Source organism: Myxine glutinosa, chromosome 6, assembly GCF_964187855.1.
Source record: "Myxine glutinosa chromosome 6, kmMyxGlut1.1, whole genome shotgun sequence".
Taxonomy (NCBI): domain Eukaryota; kingdom Metazoa; phylum Chordata; class Myxini; order Myxiniformes; family Myxinidae; genus Myxine; species Myxine glutinosa.
This window is the reverse complement of record NC_136266.1, coordinates 28717131-28741678: the sequence shown is the minus strand read 5'-3', so window position 1 is coordinate 28741678 and position 24548 is coordinate 28717131. Positions and strand designations below refer to the sequence as shown.

At 41.9% G+C, this 24548-nt stretch overlaps 1 protein-coding gene across 4 annotated transcripts in view; it reads left to right on the top strand.

The window, feature by feature from the left end:
• Nucleotides 1-12297: 12297 nt before the first annotated feature.
• The window catches only part of LOC137429354 (protein PALS2-like), a 729474-nt gene continuing 717223 nt past the window's right edge, over nucleotides 12298-24548 (top strand). For all 4 annotated transcript variants that reach the window (XM_078779703.1, XM_078779704.1, XM_078779705.1 and 1 more), the window contains exon 1: nucleotides 12298-12414. In XM_078779703.1, the coding sequence (XP_078635829.1) occupies nucleotides 12298-12414 (117 nt within the window). The remainder of the gene's footprint in view (nucleotides 12415-24548) is intronic.

Genomic DNA, 24548 nt, shown 5'->3' with positions numbered 1-24548 from the left:
GATGACAATTTATAGCTTGGCCGAGATTCCCACCCGGGGTAGACGGGTTCGAGGCGAGCGTGCGCTCCTCTAGGCCATCCTGCCAGCCCACCCAATTACACTGTAATGTTTTTCAACATTGCAGCTAGCAGAGCAATGCCGGTCATTCCATCTTGTCAGGTTAATCTCAGTGTTTTGCTTTCATACCATGTTATCTTTATCTGACTGTCATCCGCGCTGCAACGTTTGGGGGAAAAAAATGGCGTACATTGGGAAAATGCAATTCAGCATTACTTAGGGCTATCCTACATCCATTGTTAGGCGGTCCGATGGTAAAAGTCTGAAATTCTTCAAATAATAAGTTCGATCTGTCAGAAGAAGGATTAGTATTCCACACGATATATTTTACCAACTCATAGTTGGTAAAGGTGGGCTCCTGCTCTGGCAGGAAAGTGATTCTGGTGTTTCGGACATTTGCCTTTAATCCTGACAAATCTCACACTCTCACTATGTCTCTTCGAAAAGACCGTCTGGACAACCCTCTCATCTACTTTCTCAACAATCCTCTCCAAGAAGTTCTGTCACTCAATCTCTTGGGTCTCACTATCTGCCATGATCTTTCTTGGGAAAACCACATTTCCAAGCTGGTCTCCAAAGCCAGTCGCCGACTGGGCATCCTCCGTCGTGCGAAGTCCTTCCTTGGCATACCTGAGCTCCTCACCACATACAAGGCTTTCATCCGCAGCTCAAGGGAGTACTGCTCTCCCCTCTGGGCTGGTGCTCCTGCCTCACACCTAGCTCGTCTTCACGCTGTTGAAACCAAAGCGTTCAGAATCATTGGAATCTCCCGCGATGAAGCCGATTGTGAGGGCCTTTCACTCACTCACTCACCGCAGGCAGGTTGGTGGTCTTTCTGTCTTCTACCGACTCGTCTCTGGCCTACCCCCTCCCCCCCCAACCACCCCCAGCCCTGTCTGTGCTCTGTCCCACAAGGTCGCACAAGATCTGCCAGCAACCCTCTTATGGTTAAACTGCCAAAATCAAGACTCTCTGCTCACCTTCACTCTTTCATTCCTCTCCTCCCGCCTCTGGGACAAACTCCCTCACTCCCTTAAATCCCACTCCTCCCTCCAGGTCTTTAAAACAGCTGTTCACCACCATCTCTTATCTTCCCCCAATCCCAAACCTTGATCTTTTCTACCCCCGTTAATTCACCCCAGATCCACTTTTTTGAAATTCCAACTTCTTTCCTGGAAATCCTAGCAGGGTCTATATGTTTAATACCTCCCCCCCCCCCCCTTCCCACGCCTCCTCTCCCCAAGCCCTCTCCCTCCCACAGATCTCCCGATGTCCCTGCTCTCAAATGTTGTACTTGTGTGCTTCCTCCTCTCTCCCCATCTTGTCTCCCGCTCCCTTTATTTCGTCTTATGTGTCCTTTTGTTTTTTTTGTCATCAATGTTAGGTATTACACGAGCCTCAATCTTGTATACAAAAAAAAAGATATATCAGGAAGGCCAAGCTGTCTTCTTGTTCTGATGAAGTAGTCCATGGGCTGAGTAGGGTTTACATGCACCCCCCCCCCCCCCCACAACTTAACTTCCCGGGTATGTCCATGTACCCCCCACCCTAGGGGTTAGGAAAAACCATGTTAACAGAAAAAAAACTCATTCCCAAGGTACCTCCCATGCATATTTTGATGTTACCCCCCCCTGTCAGTGATTTCCGAAAATTAGGGGTAGGCGAAATTCAAATGGCCATAACTTTCTACCTAGTCATCCTATGGTTGCATATGACCCCTCAAAATGTTTGTCCTGGGACACTCTTTACAATGATATGTGTTATATGCAAATGAGGTCACCAGAGGTCAAACTATGAGGGAATGAGTTTTTTTCTGTTAACATGGTTTTTCCTAACCCCTAGGGTGGGGGGTACATGGACATACCCGGGAAGTTAAGTTGTGGGGGGGGGGGGGGTGCATGTAAACCCTACTCAGCCCACGGACTAAAGGGGTTAACACCTGAAACGCCTGCTGCATGTTGCTTCCCTCGTCGGTTTGTGTACCTTTATCAACAACGGGTTGATAAAACATAGGAACTGTCGAGTGACGCAGACCGAAGACAGCCTTTACAAATTCTGCTTTTCCTTAATATTCTTCGGGCATGTACCTTTTTCTCGGCCTAACCCTGATAACGCTGTCACATTCATTTGTTCCTTCACATACAGAGCTGTCTTTCTGACACTATCTGATCCTGCTTACCCTTTGAAACTATCAGGAGCGGAGTTCTTTACTGCTGCCCCTTTGTCTTGCTCTTGTAATGGCTACGACCTTTCCTGATAGTTAATTCTTTCACAAAACACGAGCCATATGTGTGATGATGAAAAAAAACCATATAAAACGTATGTCGTCATATATTTTGCATATTATCTTCTGCGTGACTGTTCATATAATTTGGAACTAGAATTACCTCTTTGCCCCCCCCTTATGACACTGTGCTAATGACTAGACTGAGATGCGCAAAATTGCGCAATTGCGCAAATACAATCATCATGATGTCTGATGGGTTTGCTTTGTATTTCAGGTATTAACTACCTCAATCAGCTGTGATGTGCCTGAATTGAAAGTGTTGACTTGTGTTCAAATTCCAGATTAGTGCCTTTAAATCTACAGCAGTTACATTAATTATCATTCCCATGATCACCTTTAATCAGCACCTTGAATGTTTTGTTAACCTCAAACTTGACTCCATCCTGTACTATGAGTCAATTTGGGTGTTTGTTTTGAAATATTAAGTCACATTTAATTGTTTAATTTTGCGCATTTTAGTAAAAATGTGCATTTAAACATTGCTCCATGTTATATGAAGGAGGGGTGTATTAATCACATTGTATCAAATGTAATGAATACACCACTCAATAACTTTTAATGGTGACAGAAAAGTATACTTTAATTTTGGTTGTACAGTATGGTACAGTAGGTAGCTGAGGTATGGATTGGTGATTGGATACCTGTGTAATGATTATGATGTCTGTGAGAGAGTCTGGTCAAAAAGTGAATGGGCTGCCATGTTTGTTCATCGCACACCCGACAATCCTCTATGTCTACCACTTCTCCCAACCCATGAAAAACCACCTCTGGCAATGTCTCTGTGTCTGCCCCACTGTTCGTCTACTCTCCCAAATTCTCACTCCCCAGTGAAAGTCAGTACATGTTTGAACTGATTGATTGAATGAGTGTGGTGTCACTAAAGTGCAGACATGACACCTCACACACCCTCCTATTTATTTGTCAGGAAGTTGCTAGGAATCGTTCTCCCATGTCCTCAAACCCCACACCCCAAGTCCTCAACACCCCTGCCCCAACTATCTCCTCCCCTCCCCCTTTCTTCTTCAATTCCTTCCCACCACTAAAACCAAAGTCCTCAACCCCAGCTCCTGACCCCAAGTCCTCAACCCCAGCTCCTGACCCCAAGTCCTCAACCCCAGCTCATGACCCCCAGTCCTCAACCCCAGCTCATGACCCCAAGTCCTCAACCCCAGCTCATGACCCCCAGTCCTCAACCCCAGCTCCTGGCCCCAAGTCCTCAAACCCAGCTCCTGGCCCCAAGTCCTTAACCCCAGCTCCTGACCCCAAGTCCTCAACCCCAGGTCCTGACCCCAAGTCATCAACACCAGCTCCTGACCCCAAGTCCTCAACCCCAGCTCCTGACCCCAAGTCCTCAACCGCAGCTCCTGACCCCAAGTCCTCAACCCTCCCACCTCCACCCCAACGTCTCAACCCGCTCTCCCAAATCTCTACCTCCCCACCTAAACTCTCCACCCTCCCATTTATTCTTGAAGTTCTCAACTCCCTAAACATAAACCTCAAGTCCACAACCCCCTCCCAACTCCCTGCCTGTGCAACAATTCATATTTATTTCCACATCTGATGCAATTTCAACGCTCTAATGGCGGCGAGGTGCTCTATTTGAAACTGTTTGTTCAATTTGTGTAGCTTTTTGATGCCTCAGCTCCGTAATAAAAATTTGTATTGGTGTCAAAGCCAGTGACAAATAGCAAATTAATAGTAGGATTTAAGGTCATTGGTAATGCCAAAAATAATATACAACCGGAAGTCCAAGTTGGACAAAGACCTTTATAATGATGCGGGTTTCATCGTGCCTGATCCAGTATTTTAAGAGAGAAGCGAGTGTGCATAACTGTAGGCCATTTCGTCAGCCCAAACACAACACACAACTCAACACCCAGGGGACGACATCCCCTGTATTATTATATAGATAAGAAAGTTTATTACATAAAAAAAGAAAAGGAAGACACAAGAGAAGATTGGACACCCTGGGCTCAGAGGGTGTCCGCCCGATGGTCCGACAAAAGAAAAAAAGGGTTAGGGTTAGGTACAATCATACTCCTTACTACATGTACTATTTTGGGTCCTTCCTTCTTTCTTTTTCTTTTTAATTTCTTTCATGTATGAATCTGTCTCTAAATGCAAAAATCATTTTAAGTGAATTTGATCTTATTTTAACTGAAGATTAATACTTTGGTTTGTCCTTGGCCTATGAAAATTTTCAATTTTTTCTTCTTTTCTTTTTGGCAGAAATTTATAATATTGTTGCAAACAGATTGGATAATTTTAGTGTTTCGAAACGATTATAATTTTGTTTTATATTGTCTGAAATAAACTTAGGATAAAATGACATTAACCCGATAATGCACTCTATGGGCCTGGGAGGCCCTGCAGCTTTTTGTTTTGGAATAACTTTATTATGAAAACGTTGATCTGCATGACCTTTCCTGGAAGCTCCTATAAAGTGGTGACACATATTCCTGTTTGTTTATTTAAAAAAAATCTTGTGTTGTTTGTAAAAAATAAATAATAATAAAATCGTTCACTTTCGAGAAAAAGTTGAATTCATAACACCTGAATTCATACCCCTGATTCACACCCTACGGGCCTCCAAGGCCCGGTTCATTATCGGCGTTATTTTCGTCTCTCTCATTTGCATGACAAAAGTACTCATTCCCATGTATGTTGTAAACACTGAATCCTGTTCATGAGTGACGTGACGTCTTCTCGTCGGTGAAGCTTCCAGTTATCTTGTTCTTTGTGAGTTTTTCTTGACCGCGTTGGTTGTTTTGCCACCTCTTTGATTCATAGAACTTCAATTCCTTTGAACAAAGATTTGGTTGAATTCAGACCATCGCGCTGGCATCGCTCAGAGAAGCAAAGTTTGCTATGATATTGTACGCTGTTGCTCAGTACATCGGCGGGGATTGAAGACGTGGAGAAGCATTTTGTAGACCGTTTGGGGGTGCTATAAAGCAAAAAGAGTATCAGGAGTAAGTGTCGGCCAATTTGCTATGACAATCAGCACGGGTACAGTTCACTAAAGTGATACTTGATTTCCCATGATGCACTGCGACAAGGCAGACGCATGGAGCATACAAGGTGAGCACTTCATTACCTCCGCCACCAAAGGTGGATGGAGGTTATGTTTTCGATCCTGTCCGTGAATAAAATATCTCAAAAAGTTGTGGACGGATTTGGACGAAATTTGATGGACCGGTTGGGTGTGACAACTGACGAGGACAATTCGATTCAATTTTGGTGAAGATCCGGATCCAGGTAGTAGAATTTTTAAAGTGATTCTTCACCAATGAAACCAAATACTGTATTTTAAAATAATGTTTAACTTAACCACACCGTTTATATCAATTTTTTGGTGTTAATACATAAATTGTTTAACTGTGAAACCGTTCAAAGCAAACACGTTTAAAGCGAGGAAATACTGTACGTACATCTATATACGCTTATTAATATGTTGACTTCCGACGACGAGTACACTCGTAGTGCTCGGTGTACCAGATTCTGCCACTGCGAGTATTATTGTTGAAAATATTAAACTGTTGCACCGTATTCTAAACAGAATATGTTGCCGTGCCAGATAACGCAACAAACAATCTGTTGCCAGTTCGGTTAACATAAATCTATATAATAATCTTGATTATCATTAGCACTCTGCATGAGAAGTTTTGCCACTTCATCTGTATTTGCACATGCCATTTGGAAGGGCAACCTGCAAGAACCTCCGGGCGGTGTAGTGTTTAGCTTCCCTTTTTTGGGGGCGGTGTATCGGAAACGAAGCACTGCCTCACATGCTCCTGGACGTTTATGCATTTTAGAAACTAGGGCATGCCCGTACTATATATAAGCTAGGACGTGCCCGTACGTGGGTGCCCGTTCCTTGCCAAAAAAAAAAAATAATAATAATTTGTGTAGGGGTGTGTGTGTGTAAACATCCTAGGGCGTGCCCGTACGTGGGTGCAAAAAAACATGCGTGCAAACAACAACAACAAAAAAAAACTGTGAAACCACGTGGCAGTAACGACCACAGAACCCCCCCCCCCTCTATTTACATGAATGGTTTGGTCCATTCGCAACGACCACAGAACCCCCCCCTCTATTTACATGCAATGGTTTGGTCCAAAGCGAACGGCTTGCAGTGTTTGGTAAAGAAATCGCCATAGCTCGGTAAGTACTTGTCCGATTAATTTCAAACCTTGAAAAGGCACATCCTCGGGTCCCCAGCAATATACCTGGCAAGTTTCAAGTATATCGGACCGGTAGTTGTCGAGAAATCGTTGTCGCATACACACACACACACACATACACACAGAGATTAATGGAATTATAGATAGATGTAAAGGCAGGGCATGGCGATTTTGAATATGATATGTCCGACGATGTGTTCGGACTGAAATGCATGAAAATCAAAATGCCGGTTGGTGGTGTCAGACTCCCTACTAATGACGTCATTGTGGGTGGAGTCAGGCCAGCTGTCCAACCAATGGGCGGAAAGAGAGAAACAGAAAACTGCTGCTGCTTTAATACACAGATGGCAGTAGCAAAAGCGAAAAAGCCCTGGTACTCAGCACACGAGCTACCATCAGCACTGACGTAATACCAACGTTGATTCAATGCCAAAAACAGTCCGACGAGATAGCTTGTACCTGGCATACAAATTGAAAATGGTGTCCCACTGCCAGCTACGAGTTTTGTCATAATGTGGGGTTTTGTCATAATGTGGGGTTTTGTCATAATGTGGGGTTTTGTCATAAAGTGGGGTTTTGTCATTAAGTGGGGTTTTGTCATTAAGTGGGGTTTTGTCATTAAGTGGGGTTTTGTCATTAAGTGGGGTTTTGTCATTAAGTGGGGTTTTGTCATAATGTGGGGATTTGTCATAATGTGGGGATTTGTCATAATGTGGGGTTTTGTCATAATGTGGGGTTTTGTCATAATGTGGGGTTTTGTCATAATGTGGGGTTTTGTCATGATGTGGGGTTTTGTCATAATGTGGGGTTTTGTCATAATGTGGGGTTTTGTCATAATTTGGGGTTTTGTCATAAAGTGCGGTTTTGTCATAATTTGGGGTTTTGTCATAATTTGGGGTTTTGTCATAATTTGGGGTTTTGTCATAATGTGGGGTTTTGTCATAATGTGGGGTTTTGTCATAATGTGGGGTTTTGTCATAATGTGGGGTTTTGTCATAATGTGGGGTTTTGTCATAATTTGGGGTTTTGTCATAATGTGGGGTTTTGTCATAATGTGGGGTTTTGTCATAATGTGGGGTTTTGTCATAATGTGGGGTTTTGTCATAATGTGGGGTTTTGTCATAATTTGGGGTTTTGTCATAATGTGGGGTTTTGTCATAATTTGGGGTTTTGTCATAATGTGGGGTTTTGTCATGATGTGGGGTTTTGTCATAATTTGGGGTTTTCTCATAATGTGGGGTTTTAGCATAATTTGGGGTTTTCTCATAATGTGGGGTTTTGGCATAATTTGGGGTTTTGTCATAATGTGGGGTTTTGGCATAATTTGGGGTTTTGTCATAATGTGGGGTTTTGTCATAATGTGGGGGTTTGTTATAATGTGGGGTTTTGTCATAATGTGGGGTTTTGTCATAATGTGGGGTTTTGTCATAAAGTGGGGTTTTGTCATAATTTGGGGTTTTGTCATAATTTGGGGTTTTGTCATAATTTTGGGTTTTGTCATAATGTGGGGTTTTGTCATAATGTGGGGTTTTGTCATAATGTGGGGTTTTGTCATAATGTGGGGTTTTGTCATAATGTGGGGTTTTGTCATAATTTGGGGTTTTGTCATAATGTGGGGTTTTGTCATAATGTGGGGTTTTGTCATAATGTGGGGTTTTGTCATAATGTGGGGTTTTGTCATAATGTGGGGTTTTGTCATAATTTGGGGTTTTGTCATAATGTGGGGTTTTGTCATAATTTGGGGTTTTGTCATAATGTGGGGTTTTGTCATGATGTGGGGTTTTGTCATAATTTGGGGTTTTCTCATAATGTGGGGTTTTAGCATAATTTGGGGTTTTCTCATAATGTGGGGTTTTGGCATAATTTGGGGTTTTGTCATAATGTGGGGTTTTGGCATAATTTGGGGTTTTGTCATAATGTGGGGTTTTGTCATAATGTGGGGGTTTGTTATAATGTGGGGTTTTGTCATAATGTGGGGTTTTGTCATAATGTGGGGTTTTGTCATAATGTGAGGTTTTATCATAATGTGGGGTTTTGTCATAATGTGGGGTTTTGTCATAATGTGGGGTTTTGTCATAATGTGGGGCTTTGTCATAATGTGGGGTTTTGTCATAATGTGAGGTTTTGTCATGATGTGGGGTTTTGTCATAATGTGGGGTTTTGTCATTATGTGGGGTTTTGTCATAATGTGGGGTTTTGTCATAATGTGGGGTTTTGTCATAATGTGGGGTTTTGTCATAATGTGGGGTTTTGTCATAATGTGGGGTTTTGTCATAATGTGGGGTTTTGTCATAATGTGGGGTTTTCTCATAAAGTGCGGTTTTCTCATGAAGTGCGGTTTTCTCATAATGTGGGGTTTTCTCATAATGTGGGGTTTTGTCATAATGTGGGGTTTTCTCATAATGTGGGGTTTTGTCATAATGTGGGGTTTCGTCATAATGTGGGGTTTTGTCATAATGTGGGGTTTTGTCATAATGTGGGGTTTCGTCATAATGTGGGGTTTTGTCATAATGTGGGGTTTCGTCATAATGTGGGGTTTTGTCATAATGTGAGGTTTTGTCATAATGTGGGGTTTTGTCATAATGTGGGGTTTTGTCATAATGTGAGGTTTTGTCATAATGTGGGGTTTTGTCATAATGTGAGGTTTTGTCATAATGTGGGGTTTTGTCATAATGTGGGGTTTTGTCATAATGTGGGGTTTTGTCATAATGTGGGGTTTTGTCATAATGTGGGGGTTTGTCACAATGTGTGGTTTTCTCATCAAATGCGGTTTTCTCATAATGTGGGGTTTTGTCATAATGTGGGGTTTTGTCATAATGTGGGGTTTTGTCATAATGTGAGGTTTTGTCATAATGTGGGGTTTTGTCATAATGTGGGGTTTTGTCATTAAGTGGGGTTTTGTCATAATGTGGGGGTTTGTCATTAAGTGGGGTTTTGTCATAATGTGGGGTGTTGTCATAATGTGGGGTTTTGTCATAATGTGGGGTTTTGTCATAATGTGGGGTTTTGTCATAATGTGGGGTTTTGTCATAATGTGGGGTTTTGTCATAATGTGAGGTTTTGTCATAATGTGGGGTTTTGTCATAATGTGGGGTTTTGTCATAATGTGGGGTTTTGTCATTAAGTGGGGTTTTGTCATAATGTGGGGTTTTGTCATTAAGTGGGGTTTTGTCATAATGTGGGGTTTTGTCATAATGTGAGGTTTTGTCATAATGTGGGGTTTTGTCATAATGTGGGGTTTTGTCATAATGTGGGGTTTTGTCATAATGTGAGGTTTTGTCATAATGTGGGGTTTTGTCATAATGTGGGGTTTTGTCATAATGTGGGGTTTTGTCATAATGTGGGGTTTTGTCATAATGTGGGGTTTTGTCATAATGTGGGGTTTTGTCATAATGTGGGGTTTTGTCATAATGTGGGGTTTTGTTATAATGTGGGGTTTTGTCATAATGTGGGGTTTTGTCATAATGTGGGGTTTTGTCATAATGTGGGGTTTTGTCATAATGTGGGGTTTTGTCATAATGTGGGGTTTTGTCATAATGTGGGGTTTTGTCATAATGTGGGGTTTTGTCATAATGTGGGGTTTTGTCATAATGTGGGGTTTTGTCATAATGTGGGGTTTTGTCATAATGTGGGGTTTTGTCATAATGTGAGGTTTTGTCATAATGTGAGGTTTTGTCATAATGTGGGGTTTTGTCATAATGTGGGGTTGTGTCACAATGTGTGGTTTTTTCATGAAGTGCGGGTTTCTCATAATGTGGGGTTTCACCCACAATGGGTAAGAAATGAATTTAGATTTGCTCATTAGAGGGTAAAAAAAATAGAAGAAAAAAAGTTTATGCACATGCATACTTGGCTTGGCAAATGGGAGTGGTGTATACAATTAGAGTTGGCATTCAATGTGCGTGTTAATCCCCATTCATATAACAAGGAATTGCAAGGAACTTTCGTGCACGAGAAGGCCATTCGGCCCATCATGTTTACGCTACGCCATCACCAGTTACTATCACCCATCCACATGCGAACTACCTTCAACTACTGCCAATATTCCCATACCCCTTGATCCTTCTAAGCACCGATATAATTCCAATTTGAGCATGTTTACCGTTTCTGTTGCCAATAGGTTTCTAGGGAGTCCATTCCATGCATTAACTACCCTCTAAATGAAAGACCTCTGCCTCATTGCTGTCCTAACTCTCCTCTTCTTTACTCTCATATATGTCTGCTATTTCCGAAACAATATTTTACACCATCAACAGGAACTTTTCCTTTTTCCATCTTATGGACCTTTCTATAGGAAGTTGTACTTCAATTAATATTTTTTTCTGTTATAGTGGTAACAGCTCTATAAAACCTATAGTTGGAACAAATGGAACATGTCTTTCAATCCTGATAAATCTCACACTCTTACGATGTCTCTCCGAAAAGACCGACTGGAAAACCCTCCCATCCACTTTCTGAATAATCCTCTCCAAGAAGTTCTGTCACTCAAGCTTTTGGGTCTCACTATTTGCCATGATCTTTCCTGGGAAAACCACATTTCCAAGCTGGCCTCCAAAGCCAGTCGCCGAATGGGCATCCTCCGTCGTGTGAAGTCCTTCCTTGGCACACCTGAGCTCCTCACCACATACAAGGCTTTCATCCGCAGCTCTATGGAATACTGCTCCCCCCTCTGGTCTGGTGCTCCTGCCTCACACCTAGCCCGTCTTCACGCTGTTGAAACCAAAGCGTTCAGAATCATTGGAATCTCCCGCGATGAAGCTAACTCCAAGGGCCTTTCACTCACTCACCGCAGGCAGGTTGGTGGTCTTTCCGTCTTCTACTGACTCCTCTCTGGCCTTGCCCCCCCAGCCCTCTCTGGGCTCTGTCCCCCAAATATTCCTACAGGTCACACAAGATCTGCCTGCAACCCTCTTATGGTTAAACTGCCAAAATCAAGACTTTCTGCTCACCTTCACTCCTTCATTCCTCTTTTCTCCCGCCTCTGGAACAAACTCCCTCACTCTCTTCAATCCCACTCCACCCTCCAGGTCTTTAAAACAGCTGTTCACCACCATCTCTTATCCTCCCCCATCCAAAACCTTGATCTTTTCTACCCCCGCTAATTTCGGTCCCCTTGTGTTTTATAGCTTATAGCTCTCCCCCCCCCCTCCCCTTCCCACGCCTCCTGCCCCCAAGCCCTCTCCCTCCCACACTTCTCCCTGCTCTCAAATGTTGTGGTTGTGTGCTTCCCCTTCTCTCCCCATCTTGTCTTGTCTTGTCTTGTCTTGTCTTCCGCTCCCTCTTTTTGTATATTTTGTTTGTCTGGTTGATTTGTTTGTGAAATAAATGTTAGCTCTTTCACGAGCCTCGATTCAGTATACAAAAAAAAAAAAAAATAGTTACAATATCCTCAGTTATTTGTGTTTCGGGTTTGCATGGTTTTGTTATTTGCAATTTAACTTTGTAACTGGACATATAATGTAAGTTGCTCTTGTAAATGAATGAGTTAAGGACAATTTTTGTATTTCTTTTCGAAATATGGCACAGACTTGTCAAAGATAAGTTTATGACAATGCAGTCTTTACATAGCTTATAATGCTGTTGTGATATTTGTATTTGGAAAAACATTGTCGTGGAAAATCCCCAGAAGCTCATTGGGCACCTGCTATGCTTGTCATTTTTTGGTCTTATTCATTTCTTCTGATCCCTCTCTGATCCAGTGATCTGAGTTGTCTCTGATCCGCGTTTATGGAGCTGAACATAGCATGTCTTCTCTCGCCGCAGTGGAACATGGAAAAAGTTCTGCAGAAACTCCCAGAGCTGCCGAATGCTGCTGGTGCCAAAGATACTGACCTGATCTTCCTGCGCGGTCTAATGGAAAGTCCCATAATCCAGTCCCTGGCCAAGGTGGGTTTTGTATAAAATAAGTTTTGTGCAAAGGAAGTTTTTTTTTAAGAAGACTGGATGAAAATGACAAATTCTGCTTATTTTTACATTTGTGAAAATATGAAAATATTCCTGTCGATCCTCTTCCGAGGCTTACTTATGTTGTCTAGTGCTACATTCTAGTTCAAGATTACTGTGTCCTTCTTACAATCATACAAGTTCTTTTTTTGGAAATGAGTGGATTCCCAGGATTATATCTTATATATTATTTTTGTGTATTTGTGTGTTTGTACGTTATTCTTTGATGGCCAAAACCGCAGCACCTAGAGGCCCCAGATTTTGGGTGTCGGTTCTTCAGAATCTGGGCAAGGTTTTAAGCTCCGACACCTTGGCATTGGCATCCCTTTTGAGCCCCCCAAAGAAGGCTGTAAAGTGTATATTGGTATGTGGGGTCAGGTAGTGTTGCTGCCGACACACAGCCAAAAGGTAACCACCATGAGACCAATAATGCCACAGCTTTTCAATGTCCAACGCATCCCGAAACTACTGCTGGGAAACGCTCAACCAGCCGGGCAGCACCGCTTAGCCCCCGCTCGTACAGAATAATGAAGTACGATTTGTTTTCCACATGGGGGAATTTGTTTACTGCAATTACTGTAGAATTTTGAGTTAATATGAAACCTTTATGTCCAATAGGACTTCATGTCCAATAAACTTCCATACAATAATAAAGGATGAAATGTGCAAAGCACTAAAATAATTTCTCAAATTATCTTTTAACATTTTGTAATTAAATGGCAAATAAGATTACCAAAAAGAAGTAATTATGTGAAATTAAATATTCGGAGGAATTATGAATTAAGATAAGTGAGTAGTGTAGACTTCATACCCAATACTATGTCTTATTTTTATTTGTTTGTTGTGTCATTATTTCCTTGTCTTTACACAGTGCAATAGCTGACAGGACATGTCAGTGCATGGCAGCATACCTGCCTTAGAGACGTCCACTGGGGGTTTGATTACTGAGCAGAAAATCAACTGTCACTCTGGTACTCTGAAGGGCAGATATTACATTCATTAGTATCTGCCACCAGGTGATATTCATGGGAAGGTCCTATCTGCTGGCTTTTGCTGATGGATGTTTGAGATCCTATGTTACCTTTCAATATAATAGCCGGCAAAGCCGGTGTTGTGAATGAACGCATACGTATTATGTTGAAAAGCCAGATTTTGCTGGATCCTTTGAGAATTTAGAAGCTTTGACGCACCAAATCGCTCCATGGAGGCCGCCATCTTGCGGATGCGGAAGTACGCATAAAAAATTGCGAAAAAGTTCAATAGGAGTTTGTTTCACCCGTCTTTGTTTGATTCACAATCTTATGCACCTCTAATTTGTAATTACAATACTTTAAGACCAACCTCGTTCCCCGGGCCCGCATTGGCCCTGGTTATCGTCAACGAAAATCGTCACCAAACATCGGAACCAATGAGATTCGAGCATTTGAAAAAATATTTCAAAAAAGCTTTTTACCACATTTCGGAGGCTGAAAACGGCGTCAAATATTCTAAAATTGACGAAAAATTATTTTTTTAGAAATCTCGCGGCCGTAGGGGATAGTTTTTCACGGCCGGAAAATTCCGAAGTTGAGACGGAATTCACCGAATTAAACAAGAAGTAAATTTTATAAATTTTAATCTTATCCAGAATGCAAATGGTGTCATTTTGAACAAGGTACGGTACCTACTACACCTACCTACTACCAACTACCTAACCGACTGATGCCATAGTGATGGGTAAATTAGTGGCAAGAGGCTTTGGCTTCGCTGGCTCATTGCGGCTTTGTAGTAGGGTCATATTAGGCCACTGTGTGTTGGTCGCATGGAAAAATTTTAAGCTCTTCACGATAATCAGATCGCAAAATAAAGTGAGGTGCACGTGTATGCCACATGTGCTGTGCCTGTGCCAAGGTTGAACAAAAATCTAATCGTCTTGTTTTCATCACCTACTTTTGTCATAATCCATCCACAACTATTGGAAGTATTATACTATATATCGTCTTTGACCCAATTTCTCCATGGTGGAAAATCACTTCATAAAATCATCGGATCCAGATTCGGATTGAGATCTTCACCAAAATCGAATCAATTCGTCACTGTCACACAACAAACCTGTCACCGAAATTTCGGACCAATCCGTCCACAACTTTTTTGGATATCCTGCTCACAGACATACACACAAGCAGACAGACACAACCATAAGACAGGAGTGAAAACATAACCTCCATCCACCTTAGATGGTGGAGGTAGTAGTGAAGAAATTTATGAATTGATTCGCTTCCCTGTGATGAAAAGACACCTGCCAGGTAGGGACCCATTTGTTTTGACACATAGGTGTGCGTAATATACAAGGATGACTATGTTTTCAAATCAGTTCTACTGAAGCAGTCTCTTGCCAAGCAATGCACTCGGTGGTTTGGCATTTCCGTCCCAGAAATATTAAAGATGGCCGACTGGTAGACTAGCGGCTATTTTAGTTGTAAAAATTCCGATATTGAAAACGTCCTCAACCATTTCTCGGACATGCATTTACCGATCTTGTTCAAACTTGGCACACAGAAAATGAATGATGGCTTACGTATGCACGTCATTTTTTTTTCTACATCAGATCCAAGATGGCCGACTGGCGGCCATTTTGTTACTTAAACGTGTGCCCAACCATTTCTTGACATGCATGGACCGATTTTGTTCAAACTTGGCTCAAAGACAATACATGAGAGCATACACATGCAGAAGATTTTGTTTTGGAATTCGACCAAAGATGGCCGACTGACAGCCTTTAACTCCGCACATCAAAATGACTAAAACCATGGGGGCTATGACAATTTATGTTCTTTTTCTTCTTGTTTAAGCAAAGCCTTCATTGGGCATTGATAAAATAGATGCCGAGATGCTGTAAAGCTTTGGAAGAGGTTGGACAGCAACAAGACCAGGTGGCTTGAGATTAATACGAAGAGGATTAAGACAGTAGTAACTACAACGGCACTCAGTAGAGAGCATACCTCCACCAGGTGAATAGTTTACGTTTTGTATTCCTGATTAGACCAGAAAATCACAATACAGAATCACATTTAATCAAAATCATCCATCCACAACTTTTTGAGATATCCTGCTATGTATTGTTTTTGGCCCTATCTCCCAATGGTGAAGAATCACTTTAAACATTCGACCAGCCGGATGCGGATCTTCACCAAAATTGAATCGAATCTTCCTTGTAAAACACACAACCTGTCCAACGAGTTTCATCCAAATCCGTCCATAACTTTTTGAGATATCTTGCTACATGTTGGTTTTAGCCCTATCACTCAATAGTGAAGAATAGCCAGGTGTTGGCTTAGCGGTTTGGGTGCTGGCTTGGGATCCTAGGATGCTGAGTTCGTAATCCCGGTCGATCGCTGAATTAACACCAGGGGGGTTGACTCAGCCCGTCATCCTTCCGAGGTCGGCAAATTGAGTACCAGCTTGCTGGGATGAATGATCACGGTGTGAATAGGCACACCGTATCCCTGCGCATCGTTAGAGCATGACCAAGGGTTGGCGTCAGGAAGGGCATCCAGCCATAAAAACATTGCGTCAAACAGGGAACCATGATTGTCATGGGGCCCGCAAGGCTAACCCCCGCTCTAGCGGGGAAAATGGCCTTAAAACGTTCATTCATTCATTCACTCAATGGTGAAGAATCACTTAAAAAATTATATAATTATCTTATCCGAATCCATATTCAGATCTTCACCAAAATCAAATAGATTCTTCCTTGTCACACACACAACGTGTCCACAAAGTTTCGTCCAAATCCGTCGATAACTTTTTGAGATATTTTGTTCACAACCGGACCAACAGACAAATAGACAGACAGGGGTCAAAACATAACCTCCATCCACCTTTGCTATCGGAGGTAATAATACAGGGGTATTACACACAGAGAGTCATTGATGTATCGAATTGGCTTCTTCGGAAGGTGGCAGCAGGAGGTACTGTATATGGTAGGTAAGTATAGGCACCGAGAAGCAATGGAAATAGAGGGAAACATGGACAAATATAGAAATGGAAGTTAGATCGGGATTGAATTGGGTGATCTTTGGGCGTTCTGTGCATGTTGTGCTGTCGAGATGTCTTGAAATATTGATTCTGTGAGTCTATGTGTGGTCAAGCATTAACATGTCTATTTTACTGCCAACCCCCTCTGTCCTCCTTCCTGCTTTTCAAAAAAATAGTAATGAAGAATCAGCTTTCCGTTGCCATAAGCACTTTGTCAATTGATGAAATGGGATATATTTGGCTGAAGAAGATAAAAAGTAGGTAAATCATTCATTGCAATGTGATTCATGTTGGGATAGAGTATACTCTGCTGAAACTGTCTCTAGGCCAGAAATACATTGTATAGTTTTCATTGCCATTTTGCTGCCATTGGCAGTCAGAGAAAAAATTTGAATTTAGCCTGGAGGAAATGTATAGATGGGGGAAAAAGGCAAAAGAAAAAAAAACTCCGAGCAAAAGGACTCAACAATAGGGCAGATGTAAGGCGAAACACCATAGATAGACATTAACAATGGGGCAGATGAAAGGCGAAACACCATAGATAGACATTAACAATGGGGCAGATGAAAGGAGGCACACCATAGATAGACATCAACAATGGGGCAGATGAAAGAAGAAACACCATAGATAGACATTAACAATGGGGCAGATGAAAGGAGGCACACCATAGATAGACATTAACAATGGGGCAGATGAAAGGAGAAACACCATAGATAGACATTAACAATGGGGCAGATGAAAGGAGGAACACCATAGATAGACATCAACAATGGGGCAGATGAAAGGAGAAACACCATAGATAGACATCAACAATGGGGCAGATGAAAGGAGGCACACCATAGATAGACATTAACAATGGGGCAGATGAAAGGAGGCACACCATAGATAGACATTAACAATGGGGCAGATGAAAGGCGAAACACCATAGATAGACATTAACAATGGGGCAGATGAAAGGAGGCACACCATAGATAGACATTAACAATGGGGCAGATGAAAGGAGAAACACCATAGATAGACATTAACAATGGGGCAGATGAAAGGAGGAACACCAAAGATAGACATTAACAATAGGGCAGATGAAAGGAGGCACATCATAGATAGACATTAACAATGGGGCAGATGAAAGGTGAACCACCATAGATAGACATTAACAATGGGGCAGATGAAAGGTGAAACACCATAGATAGACATTAACAATGGGGCAGATGAAAGGAGAAACACCATAGATAGACATTAACAATGGGGCAGATGAAAGGAGGAACACCATAGATAGACATTAACAATGGGGCAGATGAAAGGCGAACCACCATAGATAGACATTAACAATGGGGCAGATGAAAGGCGAAACACCATAGATAGACATTAACAATGGGGCAGATGAAAGGAGGCACACCATAGACAGACATTAACAATGGGGCAGATAAAAGGAGAAACACCATAGATAGACATTAACAATGGGGCAGATGAAAGGAGGCATACCATAGATAGACATAAGCAATGGGGAAGATGAAAGGAGGCACATCACAGATAGACATTAACAATGGGGCAGATGAAAGGAGGCATACCATAGACAGACATCAACAATGGGGCAGATGAAAGGAGGGACACTATAGCTAGACATCAATAATGGGGCAGATGTAAGTCGGCACACCATAGATAGACATCAACAATGGGGCAGATATAAGGAGTCACATTATAGACAGACATCAACAATGACCACGTATGTTAAAGTTATCTTGCGTCTCTTTTATATTTGTGCAATTTCAGATTGGAAAGTCGATTTTACTTTTGCTGCAATGAAGAACATGCTTCGAGATGCAGCAACTCCGAATGACAATGCACAAGAACAGTGTTTTTTTTAGTTCAAACTTAATCCAACGCAATATGTGAATATTTCATACGAGCAAATTAACTATCCTAGCAGATAGTACATCTGCAAGGTAGGCCTGGATACAGTAGCGGACTGGGTCATAAAACCGGCCCGGGCATCCTTCACCTAGGTCGGCCCATTATTCATTTATATGTTGCTTATCTGAGGAAATAGACGAAATGTTTGAAAAAAAAAAAATCCACTGAAAATTAAATTTATTTTCAGTAACACAAGTACATGTCATGTCTAAGAGACTAGGTGCCTGCGCAGTTCGCTCCTTCTGGCAGCCACACCATCAATGATATCCTCAGTGTCAAGTTTGGCCAGGTTCCCTTTTTCCACAGACATCAACATGAACGCCTCAGGATGTTCTTGTGTCATTGTACTTCGCAGACGGCTTTTGATTCTCTTCAAAGCAGAGAAAGACCGTTCACATGCCACTTGTGACACAGGCAGCGTTAGCAGCAGCTTGTTGGCAAGCCCAATGCTCTTGTAGACATCAGTGAAGAGGTTCAACTTGAGGAGCACCTTGTAGCAGCAGAGAGGACAGGCTTTACATGACTTACATGTACTTGGCAGAGTCTTCCTGTCCTGTTCAGACTCACTGTCCTCCTGCACTGTATAAGCATCTGCTACTGATTGTTTCAGTGTTGACCATTGTTCTCCAAGGCTTCGCAGTTCTTTTCGTAGCTGTTCCGCAGTGACACCATCATCAAATCTCAGCAAATGTTTGTGCAGCTCTTCCATAGCTCCCGAAGGCACTTGATCAAAGTTCCTTGGGTGAAGAAGTAAGAGATCAGCATACAATGTTGATGTTGCTGATCTGTCAAACCGCTGCACAATGCTGCTCACAATAGTGTCCACTATTCGGTTGTACACTTCAATGCGATACTTCTTTACTGGGTCAGAAGCTGATGTAGCCGCATCTATGGACAGTTCGCCATCAATACGTTTGTGCTGTCTTTGCCGTTTTATAGGAAGGGACTCTTCCATAACAAGATTTACATCCATTTCATCCAGCTGGTCATTAGCCCATTGAACAAACTTTGCAGCTGCATCATGACAAGCTTGGAAGTCATCCCATAGCATCTGCATATTCTCTAGCAATTCATCCACCATTCGGTGCACAGTCAGCAGATCCAATTGCACAGTTTGTAGATACTTGGAGAGCGCTGTAGTGCGGGAGAATACTTGCAGATATACTTGTGCAGTCAGAATTGTTTCAAACTGCAGGAGACTGGCAATGTATCCCTTCATCTTGGCCTTAACAGCTGCTTGCATCTGGTCAGCAACAAGTATGGCATTAAGAGTGGTGATAACTTCCATGAAAAGCGCTCCAGTTGGATTGTTGAATGAACCAAAAACCTTCTTCAAGGCGGCATCCTTTGACCACTATCTAGTTTCTCCGATAGTTCCCATTTGTTTCACAGTAGTGGAGTGTCGACTCCAGATGTTCATTCGTTGATAAGATTCCCGAAAGAATACTGCAATGTCATTCAGTAGTGAGAACAGTGATGCGCTAGTCACCACAACACTTGCAGCTTCGGTCACAACGAGATTTAACACATGTGCGTGGCACCAAACATGGATCTGCATTGGAGCTTCCTTTCTTAGCAGAGTACTGAATGAAGCCTTTGTAGCGCCCCTGCATGTTTGCTGCACCATCAGTTGAGTTTCCAACACAGTTATTGAGGCCAAGATTCAGTCCTAACAAGACTTCAGAAACAAGTTGCACAAAAGCTTCGCCCGTAGATTCCTCACATTTCATTCACCACACTCACTAATCTTTCTTGGATAGTGCCAGTGCTATCAACATATCTAAGAACAACAGAGCACTGGTCTTGTGTTGAGATGTCTTGAGTGGTATCAATTTCCACAGCAAACATGTCTGTTACTTCTTCAGAAATCGACCGACGTATCTTATCCCGGATAACTGTGATAACATAATTCACTGTAGTTTTAGACAGCAAAGTTACCAAGGAGCCTCGACCGCGTGAACTCTTTGCCTTCTCATGTTGCTTCTTGCTGTTCTGGACAACGTGAGAGAGATGATCGGCTGTGCAGGAATCATACTTCCGAAGTAGTTTTACAACTTCCAGAAATGTACCATGGTTGATCTCCCCATTGACAAGTATGTATGCTGCTTCTTCATTACTTCCTCTGGAGCTCAGTCCCCTCTTATCAATGAGTTTGACCACATCCACAACTCTTTCCATCACTTGTCGTGTCTTTCTAACCTCATCATGATGGCTACGTGCGAGCAGGTGAGAAACGCTGGACTGTTGTCGATCTACCAGGTATGCTGTAGAGCATCTCAAATGAAAAGAAGAGCGTTCCTGTTCTTCAACACGTGTATGTACATGTCGCCAGTCAGTCATTCCCTCGATGAACGTGGACCAGTCTGAGGTGCTGGAAAACGCCAAGCACACTGAACAGTGAAGAGAATGATTGTCCTTGTTGTATGACAACCACCATCTGTTTGTACCATCTTTTCGCATGAAACACCTCTTGACCACTCGGTTGTCAGTTTTTTGATTAGGGTGGTAATTCCAAAACAGCAAACAATCTTCATCTCTACCTGGTTTCTTAAAGTAGTTAATCGAGGGGTATCCCTCCTCTGCAAGTGTAGCAGCTGCAGCAGGTACATCTCTCTCAGCTGACCGCACCTGTTTGTGTTAACCAATTTGCACCAATTCTGCAGATTCAGCTGCCAATTGGTCATCTACTGATTCAGCTGCCAATTGATCATCTACCAATTCAGCTGCTGATGGTCCAGCTACCGATTCAGTATCCTTATCCCCATGTTCACTGACTTCACCAGGCCCAGTATTAGTACTCTTGAACAGATCCAAAAGGTTTCTGCACTTTGAAGCACTATCTGACAGTTTCTTTTTCTTTCGATCACGTTCCTTCTCAGCACCTCCTTTTCTCCTCTTCTGGTTTGCTTTATCCATTGTTGGTTACAGATGCAATGCTGAAAAAAAAAAAAAAATTTAGCATCGTAAGTCAGTTCGCGACATTGTTATCAATACTAGATCAGTAGTCAGTAGACCTATCTAAACTTACTTGGCCTATCGGCTCAAAATCCTTTTTGCTGTTGATTTGGTAGTTTTTACAATGAAGGAAACACGTATCGGGAGTACATACGACATAGCGATTGTGAATGTGACAGCTCTGAGGCGTCTTTCGCTTCGCATCGCAGTGACAGTGAGCACCAACATGGTGGCTGTAAGACTAAAATCTGGCTTAAAACCCCCTCACCTCACTACCCAAAGCCTTCAACCAGACATATTAACACGCTCCTCCCCCTTCATTCCCGTTCTTCAAAGCAAAGCGGTAAAAATTGTTGTGTCGCCAGTATAAATGCACGGCACCCGCCCTAAGGGCGGGGCTTCAATTAGGAGGCGCGATTTATATAAACATCCGTTAAATATCACACACAAATCATCAAAATCGAAACAGTATTTTTAGAATTTCAATTAAAAAAACCACATCACTGTTCATATCGGTAAATATTATTCCATCGTGTTTCAAATCGTGATTAGTGATATCAACTGTACGCTTTTCTTTAGGAAAAGAATTGAATGATTTTGTACCTCTTCTTCAGCTTAGAACTTCAGGATAGACGACATTGCTGATAAAAGTTCCTTTTCTCTCTTTGAAGTTCTTGGCAAACATTTTTATATTGTCACTGCTGCCAACGCGACGCCATGGCATTATTCATAACATTCATTCATTCATCTAATGACCATTATACATTATTCTTACGCTCATTAAACGTTCATTAAACGATTACGAAAATAAAAACGAAAAACATTACGAAATTACGTTCACACCGTCACATCAAACACTACCGCGAACACAAAAGTCACAAACATCGTCACAAACGTTACGTTACGTAATTCAAACCGTGAACACATCGAATATTGGAGAGCCCATTGCCGTTTTCTGTGACAAATTTTTTTCAGCAGTTTTTTTTATCCAGCCCAGCGGCCCATTGTTTACCCAGCGGTCCCAGCCCACCGGGCATTGCCCAAATGCCCTATGGCCAGTCCGCCCATGCCTGGATAGATAGAATATGCAAAGGCTCGTGATAAGGTTTCTATAATGACCTATCGGCAAGACATTTATATTTGCTTCATTAATTTTATTTAGTTGTGATGTTGGCATTTGGTTATGTCTAATTTGCAAAACATTCCAGAATTGCCACCCTAATTGTTTTATTTCCCCACTGGATGAATAACTTCAATGTATTTGCTCTTTTTCTATTTCCTCTTTTTTTATTTCCTCCATGATGTTGCTACGATTTGTAATATGATACCCCCACCCAAAGACCAAAATGTGATCAACACACACACACACACCACATGTGTGTGTCATGTTGTTGTGTGTCACCAGTTGAACAACTAACCACATGTCATCGGTGACTTTGTGGCAACAATATAAAGATGTATATGTGAGAGCTAGTTGTACATTTGTCGTGTGGTTTGGTGTAGTTGTGTATTTTATTTGATGTGGAATTGAGAAGGAAGATGGAATTAAGAGCTGGTAACCCGAGTACAGCAAAGAGCTTATCTTGTGGAGCTTTTCTTAGTTGCTTTATGCAGCTTTATTTAGCTATAATAGCATTGGAGTTAATTCATTTGATAATCCTGGTCACCTGGAGTAATTGATTGGGTGAGAGCTGATTGATTATTCCGTGATTACGATTATCTTGTGATTAGGTCTTCACGTGATTCGGCCTTGTTATTGATATGTTAACTGCTTTTGATATTTTGCTGGTGGTTGAGGGGGTGTGAAGCATTGGGATTCTCCTATATGTAGCTACTACTTGTGACTGTTTGGAAGCTGCAGAGGAACTCGGGTAGAGTTTGAAACACCAAAGGGTTTACCTTGTGTAGTTTTTTCATGTTTCCTTATGCAGCTTTTTTCGACGAGAACAGCATGGGAAGAGTTCATTTATATGTGTGTGTATATATATGTATATATATATGAACCCACTCAGCGCACATATATATATATATATATATTATCATGTACTTACTTTTTCCACATGCGAAATTTGCATTTATGTTTATTTAAATTTTACAATGGACTACAAAATGTAAATGTTTCATGATATTTGTTATATTATATCACCTTTATCTATCAATATTGTTGAAATGAAGATCAAATAGCTGCATGTTGAAATATGTTGAAAAAGTCAAAACTTTACATGGGGTGTACTTACTTTTTCACGTGACTGTATATACAGTGCATTCAGAAAGTATTCAGACCCCTTCACTTTTTTTCACATTTTGTTATGTTGCAGCCTTATGCTGATATCGTTTAAATTCATTTTTTCCATCATCAATCTATACTCAATACCTCATAATGACAAAGAGAAAACAGGATTTTAGAAAGTTTTGCAAATTTATTAAAAAGAAAAAACTGAAATATCACATTGACATAAATATTCAGACCCTTTGCTATACAACAACAACAACAGGCATTTTAAGGCCATTTTCCCTGCTAGAGCGGGGGATAGCCTTGCAGGCCCCATGACAATCTTCTCCATTTTGCCCTATTTTCTGCATCTCCCCTTGTTAACCCCCTTGCCCGCATTTCTTCTTCCACCACCTTTAGCCAAGTCTTTCTCGGTCTTCCCTGTCCTCTACTTCCTTCTACATTCATTTCCATCGCTCTTCTCAACCAGTCACTTTCATCCTTCCTCAACACATGACCAAACCATCTCAACCTTTCTCTCTTCACAGCATCCATCACAGGCTCTATTCCCATCATCTTTCGCAATTCATCATTTGTCTTCCTCTCTCTCAACGATACTCCACACATCCACCGAACCATTCACATTTCCACCTTTTCCAGCCTTCGTTGCTGCTCTATGTTCATTACCCATGTCTCGCTCCCATAAATCATAACACTTCTCACACATGCAGCATACACCTTTCCCTTCAGCTTCAACGACACTCCCCTCCTCGTCAGCACGCCACTCAGTTCCCGAAACTTCTTCCATGCACATCTCACTCCAGCAACTGTTGCTGAGTCTGATCCACCTTCTCCATTCAACATGTCTCCGAGGTAGCAAAATGTTTTCACACCATCCAGCTTCATACCGTCTCCAAGATCCAACTCAACATTTCCTCCATCTGCAGCTCCCCCTGTGCACACCTTACACTTGAATGCAGCT